At 48.1% G+C, this 16,679-nt stretch overlaps 2 protein-coding genes across 5 annotated transcripts; both read left to right on the forward strand.

Moving 5' to 3' along the window:
• Positions 1–6: 6 nt before the first annotated feature.
• Positions 7–6,108, forward strand: LOC119301864 (glucan endo-1,3-beta-glucosidase 5-like). 4 transcript variants are annotated; one of them, XM_037578843.1, is made up of 3 exons: positions 7–369; positions 496–1,015; positions 4,771–6,108. In XM_037578843.1, the coding sequence occupies exons 2-3, from the start codon at positions 663–665 to the stop codon at positions 5,873–5,875; spliced, it is 1,458 nt and encodes a 485-aa protein (XP_037434740.1). In that variant the 5' UTR covers positions 7–369; positions 496–662; the 3' UTR covers positions 5,876–6,108. The 4 variants fall into 4 exon arrangements, with proteins under 4 accessions (XP_037434740.1, XP_037434739.1, XP_037434741.1 ...); XM_037578842.1 differs by having other exon boundaries at positions 499–1,015; XM_037578844.1 differs by having other exon boundaries at positions 7–160.
• Positions 6,109–11,077: 4,969 nt separating this feature from the next.
• On the forward strand, positions 11,078–12,399 carry LOC119301866 (probable carboxylesterase 7). The gene has a single exon (XM_037578846.1). The coding sequence runs from the start codon at positions 11,144–11,146 to the stop codon at positions 12,254–12,256; it is 1,113 nt and encodes a 370-aa protein (XP_037434743.1). The 5' UTR covers positions 11,078–11,143; the 3' UTR covers positions 12,257–12,399.
• Positions 12,400–16,679: the final 4,280 nt, after the last annotated feature.

A 16,679-nucleotide genomic window follows, 5' to 3' on the forward strand; every position in this document is an offset into this window, starting at 1 on the left:
AGCCCTCTCCCATCATCATTTGGAATCGGAATCCTGTTTGTGTGTCTGTCGATTGCTTGTTCCCGTGATCTTCCTCCATCCTAGCCTAGGCCCCCTCAACGCAGGTCAATAACACCCGGTCATCCTCCAAGTATCTTGTCACCTGGCTCATCCTTTCCAGGTTCTTGCTTGCCGCACAGCCCCCTATTAATGCTTCCTCCTGTCAATCTCATGCTCAAATCCGCCTTTCTCCCCCCGTCTGGTTGCCGCTTGCTTGTTTTCGAAGCTGTTCCGATTGGCTATGTTGATGCAAGAGTTTTCATCTTGATTGACTTGAGGTGTTCTTGATTGGGCAGCCTTGCTCTGTTCGTCGCTTGGCTTTTCTTTTCGGTAATCCCTTCCCCAAGCCCTGAATTTGAGCTGGTTCTTGGTCCACGAAAGCAACGTCGATTTAGGGAAAAAGATCTTCCGTCTATAAAATATTTTGTCCTGATCTTAATTCCCTGCCATGTATAGCAGGGTTGGCGCTAATTCTTGATTGGTGGGAAAGAAAACGCTCGTATTAATTCCCGGCCAGTTTTTGATCGGTTCTTGTTCCAAAGGTCGGCAAGGAATCCCAAGCTCCTGCCATCGACCGGCTCCCTATCCGACCAAGCTAGCGAGCGGGCGTGCGACCGGAATAAATGGGGGTCGCCGGCGGCAGCGGCTGCGTGGCCAAGGCGGCGGCGGTGGCGGTGGTGGTGCTGTGCATGGCTCGGTGGTCGGCCGGTGGCATGGGCGTGAACTGGGGCACGCAGCTGAGCCACCCGCTGCCGGCGAGCACGGTGGTGCGGCTGCTCAAGGACAACGGCTTCGACCGGGTGAAGCTGTTCGACGCCGAGGACGGCATCCTGGGCGCGCTCAAGGGGTCGGGGATCCAGGTGATGGTCGGCATCCCCAACGACATGCTCTCCGACCTCGCCGGCAGCACCAAGGCCGCCGAGCGCTGGGTCACGGCCAACGTCTCCAAGCACGTCAACGACGGCGTCGACATAAGGTACGTTTGCTTTTTTTTTTCGAAAAGGGGGGCTCCCCGGCCTCTGCATCAAAACGATGCATACGGCCATCTTATTAAAAAAAGGCAAAAGTGCCAACAAGGTTCCACAGTCTCCAGCTAAACCAAAAGGAAAAAGAGAAATGCAGCTCACACAGAGCTCCAAGCGGCTAGATATACAGACTAGCCGAAAACAGATGTCACAACCGGCTGGCTAACAATAGATAGGGAAACTAATTGCCTATCCTATTACATGACCGCCATCCAAACCGGTTGAAGATATCCCGAGCGACCATCTCCCAACGGATAGATCCAGTAACCAAATGCTCCCTGGCCTACATCGGAGTGAGTAGCGACCATGAACGGATCAGTGCCGTAGCTCGGAAAATAACCTGCAAAAAATGAATCCGTGATGTTCTGTTAAAAACCAAATCATTTCTGCAATTCCAGATAGTCCATAACAAAGCGCAAACTCCAACCCGAATATGTCTTGTGAGAACAGGCCCAACCCCATGAAGCCATGTCCCAAATAAAGCAAAGACAGAAGTCGGTGGAGGAAGATTAAAAGCAATATGAATCGTCCGCCAAAGAACTCTAGCCAACGGGCAATCAAAGAATAAATGCTTAATCGTCTCATCCCGATCACAGAAACTACACCTAGTAGGACCTGTCCAATTGCGTTTAATCAAGTTGTCCTTTGTTAAAATAACTTGTTTATGGACAAACCACATAAACACTTTTATTTTTAAAGGCACCTTGACAGCCCAAACAAACTTAGAAGTTGGAATATCAGTCGAATTAATAACATCAATATACATTGATTTAACTGTAAATACTCCAGATCTAGTCAACTTCCAACGCAATACATCGGGTCGGTGAGAAAGTTGAACCTCCATTAGTCTCCTTACTAGATGAAGCCATTCTTCCCAACGATTGCCCGCTAGCGACCGTCGAAACTGAATATTAAGGGGGATAGATTGGAATATCGTTGCCACGAACACCTCACGTCGTTGAGCAATCCGATATAAAGACGGATATTGAATGGCTAAAGGTGATTCACCAAGCCAAGTATCCTCCCAGAAACGGGTACTTGTACCGTTTCCAATAACAAATCTCGTCCTATTGAACATAGATTGTTTGACTTTCATTAGTCCTTTCCAGAAAGGCGAATCAGTCGGCCTGACTGCGACCTGGGACAATGTTTTAGTTTGGAGGTACTTGTTACGAAGGATCTGCGCCCACATGGCCTCAGTCCCGGCGGACAGCTTCCACAACCACTTACTAAGAAGACATCTGTTCTTGACTTCAAGATTTTCAATACCGAGACCCCCTTGGTCTTTCGGTCTACAGATGATGTCCCATTTAGCAAGCCGGTACTTTCTTTTAAGTTCATCACCCTGCCAAAAGAAGCGCGATTGATAGAAGTCCAGTCTTTTCCTAACACCAACTGGGACCTCAAAGAAAGATAAGAGAAACATAGGCATACTCGTGAGCACCGAATTAATCAAAATCAACCGACCTCCGTATGACATGAGCTTACCCTTCCAACAACTCAGTTTTTTCTCAAAACGATCCTCGATGCACTTCCATTCTCTGTTTGTTAGCCTACGATGGTGAATCGGGATACCAAGGTAAGAGAAGGGTAAACTCCCCAACTCGCACCCAAACAACTGCCTATAAGACTCCTGGTCGTCTTTGGCTCTACCAAAGCAGAACAATTCGCTCTTATGGAAGTTAATCTTTAACCCGGTTAATTGTTCAAACAGGCATAACACAAGCTTCATATTTCTCGCCTTGGCCAAATCATGCTCCATAAAGATGATTGTATCATCGGCGTACTGAAGGATGGAAACACCTCCCTCCACAAGATGAGGAACCAACCTACCCACTTGACCATTTTCCTTAGCCCGGCCTATCAAAATTGCTAACATATCCACCACAATGTTAAACAGGATAGGGGACATCGGATCTCCTTGTCTTAGGCCTTTATGTGTCTGGAAATAATGACCTATGTCGTCATTCACTTTAATTCCCACACTCCCTTTTTGCGTAAATGATTCGACTTGTCGGCGCCAGGCTTCATCAAAACCTTTCATACGCAATGCCTGTTGGAGGAATGGCCACTTAACTTTATCACTGGCCGCTTCTGTGTTCTTTTTTCCTTTTCTTCGCTGTTTTTCCTTTTGTCCACGTCGATTTGGTCGAAGAAATATATCCCTGGCCGCTTGACAAGAAAATGAACGGCTTCGATGCATAAATTTTCCTTGTTCAATGCAGAAATTGAATGGCTTGTAATTAAAGGCTCCACTAGTGTAATTTTTCCAGTGGAATTCATGTGTATCCTGTGTACTACTCCACTCCCTCAAGATTTTACATTTGTACTCTTTTTTTCTGAACCAAAAAACCTTGTGTGGTAGTCGCCTAAGTTCTGGTCAGTTCGGGCGAGTTGTGCAGTGGGGTCCAGCCACAACTTTGGCATGCTACATCACACATTAAGGTTAAGGCGATCCTTTCTATCTTCTCCAGATGTCTGTCTTAAAACAAGTTGTGCAGCAGCAAGCTAGCAAGTGTTGCTGTCAAACCAAATCAGAAGCTTCAAAAGACATCGAGCAAAGCTAGCTTGCTAGGCCCCTTCACTTTAACGGGGAAGACCACAGCGCCAAGCAACTGAAATTCTCGTCTGCCCATAATTCTTTTTTCCTTTGCAACCAACAATTGTTTATATTTTAAAAGATTCCAATTTCTCGCAAAACATTTTGATTGAAAACAAATGACATGTGTGAATTCGGCAGTGTTTTTTATGCTTGCAATGTTCCATGGAAAACGTTTTTGTGCTTAAATTTTACTTTTGAAGCACTTCTTCTGGTGAAAATTTAAAGCATTTTCAAATTTCCACTACTCATGACGGGAGCACTTGCATGTGCCATGCATATAAAAGTTAGGCTTTCCTTCTTTCCTTGTCGTGCACTTCCTTCGCCAAGTGCTTACCTTAGGGTGAAAAACGATAACCCTATCTCTTTTGGTGATACTGATTCTGCCACTGCCGTGGGTTTGCCCTGATTGAGGCATCAATTTATCGGCAGTGAACAAAAGGCTGAAAGCTCAAAAGAAACCACAGCCGCTCCGAGAGAGAGTTTGACACGTTGGGCAATAGACTCATTATCTGCATCTATGTGCTTTTCAAAGTTATCTTGTCAAAGTCCAGCAATCCAGAAAGGTCATGCACCATCTCCAATTCTCCATGAATCTGAATTATTACTGCTTTTTCGCGTAGAATTATTACAGCCTTGTTGCCTGTGAATTTTTTGTGTTCGAGATTATTGGGTTATTCAATTCTGATTTTTCCATTATGGAGGTAAATTTCTTTTGTTCAAAGGAAACAAAACTTTCATGGCCGTTCAGCTGTCCCAATCTTCGTCTCACGAATATCCAGCTTCATTGCACAAATAATTCTCAAGACATTCTTTTTTGGGGGAAATGATCATCATGAGAACTCAGCATCAGGAACCTGTGTGCCAAATAATTCTTAGCACAAATATATAGTGACTATTTTTTGTTTGTGTGTGTGTATTTTTCCATGGTCGGTCATGCCATCATATGTGATGCAGATATATATCACAATCATCTCACCTCATATTCCACCTCTAATCACGATGCATTTAGCAGATTGCTCTGAAATTTAAATCACAGCAGCCAATTGTTGCCGTGCCAGTCCTGCTACTGAGTAACAACACTGACGCGATCGGTGACGGGTGCAGGTTGGTGGCCGTCGGGAACGAGCCGTTCCTGCAGACGTTCAACGGCACGTACCTGAACACGACGTTCCCGGCGATGCAGAACATCCAGGCGGCGCTGATGGCGGCCGGGCTGGGCGGCCAGGTGAAGGTGACGGTGGCGCTGAACGCCGACGTCTACCAGTCGGCGACGGGGAAGCCGTCGGACGGCGACTTCCGTGCGGACATCCACGGGCTCATGCTCGACATCGTGCAGTTCCTGGCGTCCAGCGGCGCGCCGTTCGTGGCCAACGTGTACCCGTTCATCAGCCTGTACGCGGACCCCAACTTCCCGCTGGACTACGCCTTCTTCCAGGGCTCCACCTCGCCGGTGGTGGACGGCGGCGTGATGTACCAGAACACCTTCGACGCCAACCACGACACGCTGGTGGCGGCGCTGCGCAGGAACGGGTTCCCCAACGTGACCGTCGTGGTCGGCGAGGTCGGCTGGCCCACGGACGGCGACGCCAACGCCAACCCGGCGTACGCGCAGCGGTTCAACCAGGGCCTCCTGGACCACGTCGCCTCCGGGAAGGGCACGCCGCTGACGCCGGGCGCCCCCGTCGACGCCTACCTCTTCAGCCTGGTCGACGAGGACAGGAAGAGCATCCAGCCGGGCAACTTCGAGCGCCACTGGGGCATCTTCTTCTACGACGGGAAGCCCAAGTACCAGCTCAGCCTCCGCGGCAACGGCGGCGGCATGCTCGTGCCGGCGAGGGGCGTCGAGTACCTCCAGAGGCGGTGGTGCGTGCTCAAGCCCGGCGCCGACCTCGGCGACCAGAAGGTCGGCGACAGCGTCAGCTACGCCTGCGGCAGCGCCGACTGCACCAGCCTCGGGTACAAGACGTCGTGCGGCGGCCTCGACGCCAAGGGCAACGTGTCGTACGCGTTCAACAGCTACTACCAGACCGAGGACCAGGACGACCGGGCCTGCGACTTCCGCGGACTCGCCACCACCACCACCGTCGACCCCTCTACCGGGACGTGCCGGTTCATCGTCGGGATCGCCCCGACCAGCGCGGCGACGAGGAACGTCGCCGCCAGGGCAGCGGCCGTCCTCTTCGCGGTGTTGCTCGCGGGCGTGTTCTGAGTTCAGGATCGTGGTCGATGCTTTATTAGTTTAGCTGTCAATCTTTCAGCTTTTCCTTTTTCTTGGCAGAAATAGTTGTTCATCTTGATTGTCATTCGTGAGTAGGGTGTGAGCCGTATCCGGTGGAGTTATTGCATCTTTCTTTCTTTTTTGCCACCTTGGACATGCTAAGAAAATGCAATGAGAAATACATGGTTTAGTAGCCTGCATATAGCACTACACCGTAATTTGTCCTCGTATAAGGTACGCATTCCGCTAGTCCCCAAATAATGATTACAGTGTAGATGCTTTCAAATTAAACAGTACAAGGAGTAGATGCTTTCAAATTACTTCATTAATGATTTACCATTTGTCTCTTATTCTAGTTGATAGATTCATATGAAAGTAACAGTTATGGAATAATATAAATTACTTCTATCGCTTTCGTAAGAGGTATTGTGCATCGAACCAAAATTATATAAATTTCAGAACTGCTATGAAATAACCTAGTACTTAAGCAGTTGGTCATAATTGATTCATAAGCTATCTTGTTGTAACTTCACTGATTTCACTGACTGCCTAGGCATAGCTGAAAACATGGGATTGTATGAGATTATTTATCAATGTAGTACTGTGAAGAATAAATTCAAATGATTGCTTTGATATTTCACTTCAACATCTTACTCGTTCCTTTTATGTTGTAACATAGTCTTGAAATGGATACAGATGGATGTTTTAGTGATTTGTTATGGTCTTATGGATGCCTCGGAGATAGCACAAAATATCCAAAACTTGAGAAAGTGTGACAATCCTTTAAATTCGCATGTTGTCCGTTAGACTTAGTGGTTAACTAAAGTCTAATTATTGCGTATATTGATGCATCCTAAGATTTGTTTGAATGTATTGTGTCATCGTGTTGGCATCCCATTTGATCCTCCATGTACATCAGCTTTAGAGAACCTTGTTTTTATCATATTACTAAGATGAGGAAAATCAACGTCGACAAATATTTGATATCGACATTGGTGGAGCGTTGGTGGCCTGAGACAAATAGTTTTCATGTACCTGGAGGAGAAATGGCTATTATGTTGCAAGATGTCAGTTGTTTATGGGGTTAGCCTATCAATGGTAAACCACTTGTTGGCTAAGCATTTGTCACATTACCACCAGTAGAAGATGGAGCATGTGCCCTGTCGAAATCAGGACCACGTGTATTACAATTTGAAAAGGCCTTGATAGATGTTTGATGCAATAATGAATGTATTGCACTTCCATACCTTTGTGATTGCCTTTTAATTATTGGTATGTTGCTTCCACCGCCGACTTGGCTCAACATGTCTCAGTTTGGCATGAAATTAACATATAACTCTATCACTTGCCACATTGTCCAGGACTTGGTCTTCTCAAAAATCATGTTCCATAATATTTCCTCATATAATGAAATTAATTGAAAATAATATGATCCGGGGGATCCAATATCATAGCGAGCTTGGATATTCGGGTTGTTTTGAGCACTGACATTAACTTGTCTAAATCATCGACATGTCTCACTTTTGATGTCTTCAAAATTGGTTTTCTCGGATGCTGGAAATGTTAATTTCGGAGAAACACTATACTCCACACCCATGGATCTATGTTGCACTTCACCATCCATGTAAACCAGAATGATTAACATGTTCTTATACTATAGTCTGACAACTGAAAATTGGTCTACTATAGTCTGACAACTGAAAATTTGGCTTCTCGTAGACTAGCCAATTAAGAACCATAACCCAGGAATAAGAATCCAATCATTTACAAAGTATCCACTTGTAAATCATTGAATTAATCAAAAAAATTTGTGTGGCATTGAACTAATTGTATAGAAGATTCAAACAAATGAGATGCAATAAGATCGTCGAACAACTAACATGAACCAACCACAAAATCGATTGGAGGATCCTAATGAAGAGCGAACGGTGAGATGATGCCGCTCCTCGGTGTTGTCGGCTGCTGAAGGTTGCTTACCGTACGGTGGTCAAGGAGCACTGACTTCATGCATACTAATGTTTATAGCTCACTTTCATATATTTCACTAGGAAACGACCATGTTTAGTCCGATATGACGGCTGGGCAAACCTCAAAACTGGACGTCGTTAGTAATAGCGTTCAGAGTTGGACGCTGTCTACAATGGCATACGGCCGTGGACGCTGTCCTCAATTGCGTCCTCCTTATTTTTCAAATTTTCACCCAGCCTTTGACCGGTTTCAGAACTACTGGTTTGTCAATTACTTTCTCCGTTTTAAAATAGATTACTTAACTTTGTATTAACTTTCGGAGGGAGTTATTTATTTTAAAACGGAGGAAGTATTATCTATGGACTGGACTAACTACCGATCAGTCGTTAGTTAGTAACAGATCCGGATGATTTTCCACCTGTGCTGAGGCTGCATGCACCGGAGCAAAAGCGTGACTTCACATACACACTTGCATACTATTTTATTCTTCATGCACAATAACTCATTGGATGCATGCAAAAAAGACGAAATCGCTTACGTCAGCAAAGGTATAATCTAAATTCAATATTCAAAATGTTTTGTAGACCAAACAGTAACTCCGATTCAAAATCTGTTTTCACACAAAATATTCGTCACGACGAGATCTTCAAAACTAGATCCCATGTTGATATGTTCCGACAACTTTTTTTTCCGAACAAAAGTTACCACATCGGCTATGTAAGTTATCACGCATGTGCTACATATGTTACCATGTTGTTTACACAGGTATTACCGGGGCATAAAACTGATTTCTCTAACCTTTTTATCAGATAGACATGCATGCATGCACAGGGACGAAAAGGTTGTCATTCTAGATTCTTCCTAGATGATTTTTTTTAAAAAAAATTGTAGCTCAAAGATCACCTCGGATTGAAAAACTATTTTTATATAAAAATCATCATGATGAGACCTTCCAAATTAGATCATATGTTTATATGTTCCGATGACTGCTTTTAAAAAAGTTACCATGCCTATGCTTTACACAGAAAATTAATAGAGCGTAAAAATGATTTCTCCAACTTTCTCATCACATGCACATGCATGCATGCACTACAGATAAAAAAGTTGATCTCATACTTTTTCGAAAGTTCAAAAATATTTATAGCTTAAACCGTCGGTCCCGGAAAATCGTTTTAACATAAAAAATCCTTCGCGACAAGAGTTTCGAAGTTAGATCTCATATTAGTATGTTCCAGCGGCTTTTCTCTAAAATGTTTCAACGCCTGTGCTATGTAAGTTATCAGCACTATTATGTGCATATTACCATACTATTTAGACGGAAGTTATCAGGGGGTGTGTTTCCATAACATTTCCGCCGGGTCAAAAGGTACCGCTACATTTTTACATGAGTTATCATCTTTGTTGTGCGTAAGTTACTGTGTTATTTACACAAAAGTTATCGAGGGGGGTGTTTACAATAACTTTTTTTCCATGTCAAACTTTACATAGTGTTTGTATATAAGTTATCATGTCTATGAAGTTTATATTACCATGCTGTTTACACAACAATTACCGGGTTATGTTTCCAGGGTCAAAAAAGTTGTCGCAGTGTTTATACCTAGGTTATCAGGTCTGTAGTGCGTATATTACCATGACATTTACACATAAGTTACCGTGGTATGTTTTCAATAACTTTTTTCCAAGGTGAAAATTGTCGTGGTGTTTGTGACCTAAGTTATAAGTTATGTGGTGCATATATTGCCATGTTTTTTTACACATAAGTTATCAGGGGCATATTTGCATAAACTTTTCTCCTAGTTCAAAAAAACATTACCACGGTGTTTGGGTGTGAGTTATCAGATCAGGATTCGTATATTACCATGATGTTTACACATAAGTTACCGGGGTATATTTTCATCAACTTTTTTTCTCAGGTCAAAGTTACCGTAGAATTTGTATCTTAGTTATCTGGTCCACGGTGCATATATTACCATGCTATTTATATCGAAGTTATCGGAGATATGTTTGCAACAACTTTTTTCCTCGTCTCAAAAGTTATGAAGGTGTTTATGCATGAGTTATCAGTACTGTGATGTGTATAGAGATTAATGGGCTTATGGTTTTAACAACTATTTCTCCCAATTTAAAGTTACTGCAGTGTTTTTGCGTAAGTTAACAGGTCTACGACTGCGATGCGTGTTTATCATGTTATTTACACAGAAGTGACTGAGAGATGTTTTCAACAACTTTTTTCCTTGGTCAAATTTACCGCAGTGTTTTATACCTAAGTTATCAGGTCTGTGATGAATATATTATCATGTATGTAATTCTCAAGTCTGCAGCACGTAAATTGCCATGCTAATTACAAAACAAAAGACCGAGGTATGTTTCAACAACTCTTTTCACCCAATTAGCAACATGCTAACTTTTGCATTAGCATCGCGGTAGCTATACATGAACAACCTGGTAACTTAAAAAATTAGCAGCCTGGTAACCCATAGAATAATTCAAGAGATTTTTTTTTGAAACAGCGTAATAATAAAGGTTCAACTACGTTGTTTATCTAGTGTGGACAACAGCAAACGACGGTTGAATTGGTTGAGGGGCATGAAGTAAGCTCAGCCAACCTGAGTTCAAATCCCCTTTCTTGTGCTTTATTTTTCAAGACCAAAACTCCTCCAGAAAATCACGATCGAGATCCACCCGAAAATCACGATCACAACCTTCCCAAAATATCGAGGCCACGATCGGGGGAAAAAAATTCTATGAGATCAGGTCTCACGGATTAGCAGGTGAGACCCATTCTGATGGATGACGCATTCACCCCACCCCCCACTTAAAATCAGGGAGGAAGAGATTAGATGCTTTGTGATTTGTGAATGCCACATATCATTCATCAGGGCGGGTCTCACCTGATTTATATGAGACCTGGTCTCATATAATTTTTTTCCACGATCGGGATCCATCCTCCTTCAAAAAGGAAACAAAATATGGACAGCGCGCGTAAAAAAAGGCGAACCATTATTCCCGCAAATGAGGATCCTATTAAAGCGACAATTGCCCTTGATGACCACCGTGGGATGGCGATCGGACGCCTCCGAGGTCGTTCCGACCTGTTGCAAAATTCCGGCAGGATTTTAGCTTTCTCGATTATCTATTAATAAAAAAATTTCATATTCCCACCGGTAGCGTTCGATCGATGCTAAAAAAAAAGTAGCGTTCGATTGAAACCCGACCCGCACCAGATCTCACCAGATCCCATCGTCCAGCTCCCTTTCCGTAACAGCGACCAGCCAACAAACGGACCAGAAAATGCCAATTTCAGCTCCAGAATCGTGGCGACGATTGCTGTGGGCAGCTCTCCTCGTCGCTCCGCTCGCCGCTCTGCTCTACCAGTTCCCGATCCAATTCCCCGGCGCCCCGTACACAAAGGCCGTCCCCGCCATGGACGCCGGCGCCGAGCTGGAGCTGGAGTACGACATGCCGGGCGTCCTGCGCGTGCACAAGAGCGGCCGCGTCGAGCGCTTCGACGGCGTCGAGACCGTCCCGCCCTGCCCCTCCGGGGACCCCGCCAACGGCGTCGCCTCCAAGGACGTCGTCCTCGACCCCGCGGCCAGCATCCACGCCCGCCTCTACCTCCCCTCCGCCGCCGCCGCCGCCGCGGAGCCCGGCAAGAAGCTCCCCGTCGTCGTCTTCTTCCACGGCGGCGCCTTCTTCGTCCACACCGCCGCCTCCCCGCTCTACCACAGGTACTGCGCCTCCCTCGCCGCCGCGGTCCCCGCCGTCGTCGTCTCGGCCGACTACCGCCTCGCCCCGGAGCACCCACTCCCGGCCGCCTACGACGACGCCTTCGCGGCCCTCAAGGCGGTCGTCGGCGCGTGCCGCCCCGACGGCGCCGAGCCCTGGCTCGCCGCGCACGGGGACGCCTCCCGCGTCGTCCTCGCGGGGGACAGCGCCGGGGCCAACATGGCGCACGCCACGGCGATACGGCTGGGGAAGGAGGGCATCGACGGCCACGGCGGCAAGGTGAGCGGCGTGGCGCTCCTGAACCCCTACTTCTGGGGGAAGGAGCCGGTGGGCGGGGAGCCGACCGACGCCGGGTACCGCGGCGGCTTCGAGCGCGCGTGGGAGGTGATCTGCAGCGGCAGGTTCGGGCCCGACCACCCGTACATCAACCCGGCGGCGTCCCCGGTGGAGTGGAGGCGGCTCGGGAGCGGCCGCGTGCTGGTGACCACGGCGGAGCACTGCTGGTTCGTGGAGCGGGCGCGCGCGTACGCGGAGGGGATCAAGGCGTGCGGGTGGGACGGCGAGCTCCAGTTCCACGAGACCAAGGGCGAGGCGCATGTCTACTTCCTGCCCAAGTACGACTCGGACACCGCCGTCAAGGAGCTCGCCATGGTGGCCGATTTCGTCAGGCGCTGTTGAGGTTTTGCTTCTTCGCCCGGTGAATGATTCGGCAGCAAAGGAGCACACAGTTTGTGATGTATTTCATGCTTTTTTTGTTATACATTTGTATGAAGTTCGTAAGACTGGTTGATGAATACTCCCTCCGTCCTGAAATTCATGTCGCAGCTGCCATTTTGCAATTTACTCCTCATCCTTTTCCCGACAAAACCCGAAGTCCCTCTGTGTAGTCGCTTTCTTCCTCCTTACTCTCCGACCAGCCGGCGCCGCCTGCGCCGCTCCCCTCCACGCAGCTCCAAGCCGCCTGCGCCTTCTCTCCCTTCCCCGTGGTTCCTCTCCCTCCCCAGCGCCGGCGCCCTCTACCTTGCGCGCGTCACCGGCGCTCTCTTCTTCTCGCATGTCCCTCCGCATCGGTGAAAATGTGATTTTTTTTCCCTCCGGCACTCCGATCTGCAGCGGTCGTGCTCAATCTACGTTGGGGACTACCAAGACGGTGCGACGGAGCTGCTTCTGTCGGTCGCCTGCACGGAGCTGCTGCTACCGGTCGTCAGGTGAGGAGCGCGTCTCCTGCAGCCGCGGCTACCTGGCCACGCAGCAGCGGCGACGGGATGGTGGCGGCAAGGGGGATCCTCCGTCTGCTCTAGGACTCCACACGGCCAAGGGGGCGAGCTCCTCCGTCCGCTCTAGGACTCCACACGGCCAAGGGAGCGAGCTCCTCCGTCCACTCTAGGACTCCACCGCCAAGGGGGCACGCCCTTGCATCCGGGAGGTGCTCGAGCTTGTCAAAGGTGCCCCTCCCCTTCTGTGATGCCCCGAGACCGATGTGCCAGGTGTCCTCCAGTTATTCGTTGTTGTTGCCTTGTCTTTTGCTTGCGTGTCGCATCTTGCCATGTCATCATACGCATTGCATCATCATGTTTTAAAAACTTGCATCCGTTAGGGTTCTCCGAGTTCTCTCCATTGTCCGTTCTGAGCCCAACCTCACTTGCACGCGCCCGCGGCACGTCTGAAATATTATTTTATAAGTGGCCGGAAAATGTTCTCGGAATGGGTTGAAAGTTGGCGTGTGGTCTTGTTTTAGTGTAGATAGACCGCGTGTCAAGTTTCATTGCATTCGGAGTTCGTTTGATAGTCCAACCGTTAAATATAGCGGCAATAGTAGCCGGTCTAACGTCGGACGTTTTCGGTCTCCGGAAACAGTTGCCGGGCTGCACTCCTCTCCTCTCATCTCAGCCCAACCTCTCTTCACAGCCCACTACCTACCGCCAGGTCCAACCTAACCTCTCTCCTCAGCCCGCGGCCCTCCTCGCGCGCGCGTCCGAAAAGTTGTCCCGGACCCGACCCGAGCAGTCGTCACCGTCGTGTCCGGATCATCCCCAAACGTCTGCAAAACATCACCGTTTTCTTATTTGGCCTCCCTAGCCTATGTTTTCCTGACCGTCCGATTCTGATCGAAGGGACGAGTTAGCCCCTAACCTTACCTACTCGCTATATATATTAGTCTAAGCTGAGACCAAATCCCTAATTTCTAGGGATCCTCTAGCCGCCGCCGCCCCGTCTCATCACCCAGCTCGGGATCCCCATCCCACCAACCACCACAACCCGAGCTCCACCTTGTTTTCCCCACCGGACCAATCCATCGATCCACCTCCCTCCATCGATCCCCGAGCGCCCCTGCAGCCTCCCGCGTCTGATCCAGGGAGAGCAGCACCCTCCTGTGCTCCTCCACGACGTGCTCCTTCCACCGAGCCCCGCGCCTCTCCTCCAGTTCGCCTGCCGTCGCCCCTGGAGAGCAGTCCTACCGGCGACCACCAGCAGGCCAGACCGCCTCCCATGCTTTATCCTTTCTCTTCCTTTCCCTCTCTCTCTCTCTGGCCGCTCTGACCTCCCCTGCTCTCCATCTTTCCTCTTTGGACAGAAGCAGGTCGCTCCCCTCGTCCAGTTCGAGATTCGGAGGATCCCCGTCGTCAGCCACCTCGAGCCACCCCACGCCAAGTCCCGCTGCCAACGCCTCCCGCATCGTGCCCGGTTCCACGCCCTCCGTCCTTCGCTTCCGCGCCGGAGATCCCTGACGCCGCTGCTCTGCTCTGCTTCTTCTCGAGCAGAGGAGTGCGGCCGCTACCCTCTGCTTCGCCTGCTCGATCTGGCCAAGCGAGCGCCTCTTCCGCGTTGACCCCGTCGTCGATCGCGCCTCACCCAGCTGGCTGGGTCACAGCCTCGTCAAGGCCCAGCGCCTCAAAGCCGAGCCGACCGCTTCGGCCTGCCTCCTCCCCGTGTCAACGGGCTCGGCCCATGGTGAGCGGTCCTGCCAAGCCAGCCTCTGCTACAAGCCACTCCACGGGTTCAAGGCCTCGAAGGCCCAATGTGAGCAGTCCAGTCCCAGCCAGATTCGGCCCGATGCGTGTTTTTTTTCCTCTGTTGCGATTTTAGTATTTATCCGGAGACTCCAGTTTTACAGAAAAGACCCTCATGTTCATGCATATAATAACTCACAATTCGTGCATCGGATTAAAATGTTTTATATATGAAACTTGCTTAGAATTTCATCTAGTTTAATAATATGCAACTTTCATCCATGTTTAAAATGTCTAAACTCATGTTTGTTTAAATTTGCTCCTATGCCATGCTAAAATGATTTAATTCATAACTAAATAACCGTAACTCCGAATTTAATAAACTTTATATGTAAATGGGGTAGAATTTTGCCTAGTTTAACATGGTGGCCTCACTTTGCATGTTTAAAAACTCTAAAATATTGTTAAGGGCAGAACAGTACCAAACTTTAAAATATGCATATGAGGAGTTTCCGGAAATTGTTGTTCGTTGTTTCCGGCCTCATTTAAACTTGACTAGATAGCTAGTTTTCATTTGCTTCACCTCTTGCCATGCTAACCACATTTAATCTTGTTGGGTACATAAACGAGAGAGAACTAAATAAGTCATGTGGTGTTTCGTCAATATGCAACGGAGTTGCATATTGAGCTCCACTTAATCTGTAGGATTGTTTGTGCACTTCGCCATGCCATGCCATGTATCATTAAACCGGACATGCATCATACTTGTTTGCGCATCGTGCCATGCTTATGTGGTGGTTGTTTACTATGTTGTTTGCATCTTTCCGGTGTTGCTTCTTTGGGTTGGTTCCGATAACGTCGTGTTTGTGAGGACCCGTTCGACTACGTCCGTATGTCTTCTTCATGGACTCGTTCTTCTTCCTTGCGGGATCTCAGGCAAGATGACCATACCCTCGAAACCACTTCTATCTTTGCTTTCTAGATGCTCGCTCTTTTGCTATGCCTATGCTGCGATACCTACCACTTGCTTATCATGCCTCCTACTTTGTTGAACCAAGCCTCTAACCCACCTTGTCCTAGCAAACCGTTGTTTGGCTATGTTACCGCTTTGCTCAGCTCCTCTTATAGCGTTATTAGTTGCAGATGAAGATTGAAGTTTGTTCCTTGTTGGAACATGGAGATCGTTCCTTGTTGGAACATGTTTACTTGTTGGGATATCACAATATATCTTACTTAATTAATGCATCTATATACTTGGTAAAGGGTGGAAGGCTCGGCCTTATGCCTGGTGTTTTGTTCCACTCTTGTCGCCCTAGTTTCCATCATATCGGTGTTATGTTCCCGGATTTTGCGTTCCTCACGCGGTTGGGTAATAATGGGAACCCCTTGGCAGTTCGCCTTAAGTAAAGCTCCTCCAGCAATGCCCAACCTTGGTTTTACCATTTGCCTCACCACCACCTATTTTTCCCTTGGGAGTCGCTCTCTCGAGGGTCATCTTTATTTTAACCCCCCCCCCCCGGGCCAGTGCTTGTCTAAGTGTTGGTCCGAAATGGGCAGCCTGCGGGGCCACCTCAGGGAAACTTGAGGGCTGGTTTTACTCGTAGCTTGACCTATCCGGTGTTGCCCTGAGAACGAGATATGTACAACTCCCATCAGGATGTCGGCGCATCGGGCGGTGTTGCTGGTTTAGTTTTACCCTGTCGAAATGTCTTGTTGTACCGGGATACCGAGTCTGATCGGAATGTCTGGGGAGGAGGTTTATTCCTTCGTTGACCGTGAGAGCTTGTCATGGGCTAAGTTGGGACACCCTGCAGGGATTTGAACTTACGAATGCCGTGCCCGCGGTTATGGGCAGATGGGAATTTGTTAATGTCCAATTGTAGATAACTTGAACCTTAACTTAATTAAAATGAATCAACAGCGTGTGTTACCGTGATGGTCTCTTTCCGGCGGAGTCCGGGAAGTGAACACGGTGTTGGAGTTATGCTTGATGTAGGTTGTTCTAGGATCACTTCTTGATCATAGATTCTCGACCGTGCTTTGCCTTCTCTTCCCGCTCTCTTTGGCGTATGTTAGCCACCATATATGCTAGTCGCTTGCTGCAGCTCCACCTGATACCTTTTACCTTACCCATAAGCTTAAATAGTCTT

Source organism: Triticum dicoccoides, chromosome 5A, assembly GCF_002162155.2.
Source record: "Triticum dicoccoides isolate Atlit2015 ecotype Zavitan chromosome 5A, WEW_v2.0, whole genome shotgun sequence".
Lineage (NCBI taxonomy): Eukaryota > Viridiplantae > Streptophyta > Magnoliopsida > Poales > Poaceae > Triticum > Triticum dicoccoides.

Excerpts from the sequence above, each read along its gene's own strand:
- LOC119301866 (XM_037578846.1), top strand. The coding sequence starts at position 11,144 with ATGCCAATTTCAGCTCCAGAATCGTGGCGACGATTGCTGTGGGCAGCT.
- LOC119301864 (XM_037578843.1), top strand. The coding sequence starts at position 663 with ATGGGGGTCGCCGGCGGCAGCGGCTGCGTGGCCAAGGCGGCGGCGGTG. Across the intron at positions 1,016-4,770 it reads AACGACGGCGTCGACATAAG|GTTGGTGGCCGTCGGGAACG; the intron begins GTACGTTTGCTT and ends TGACGGGTGCAG.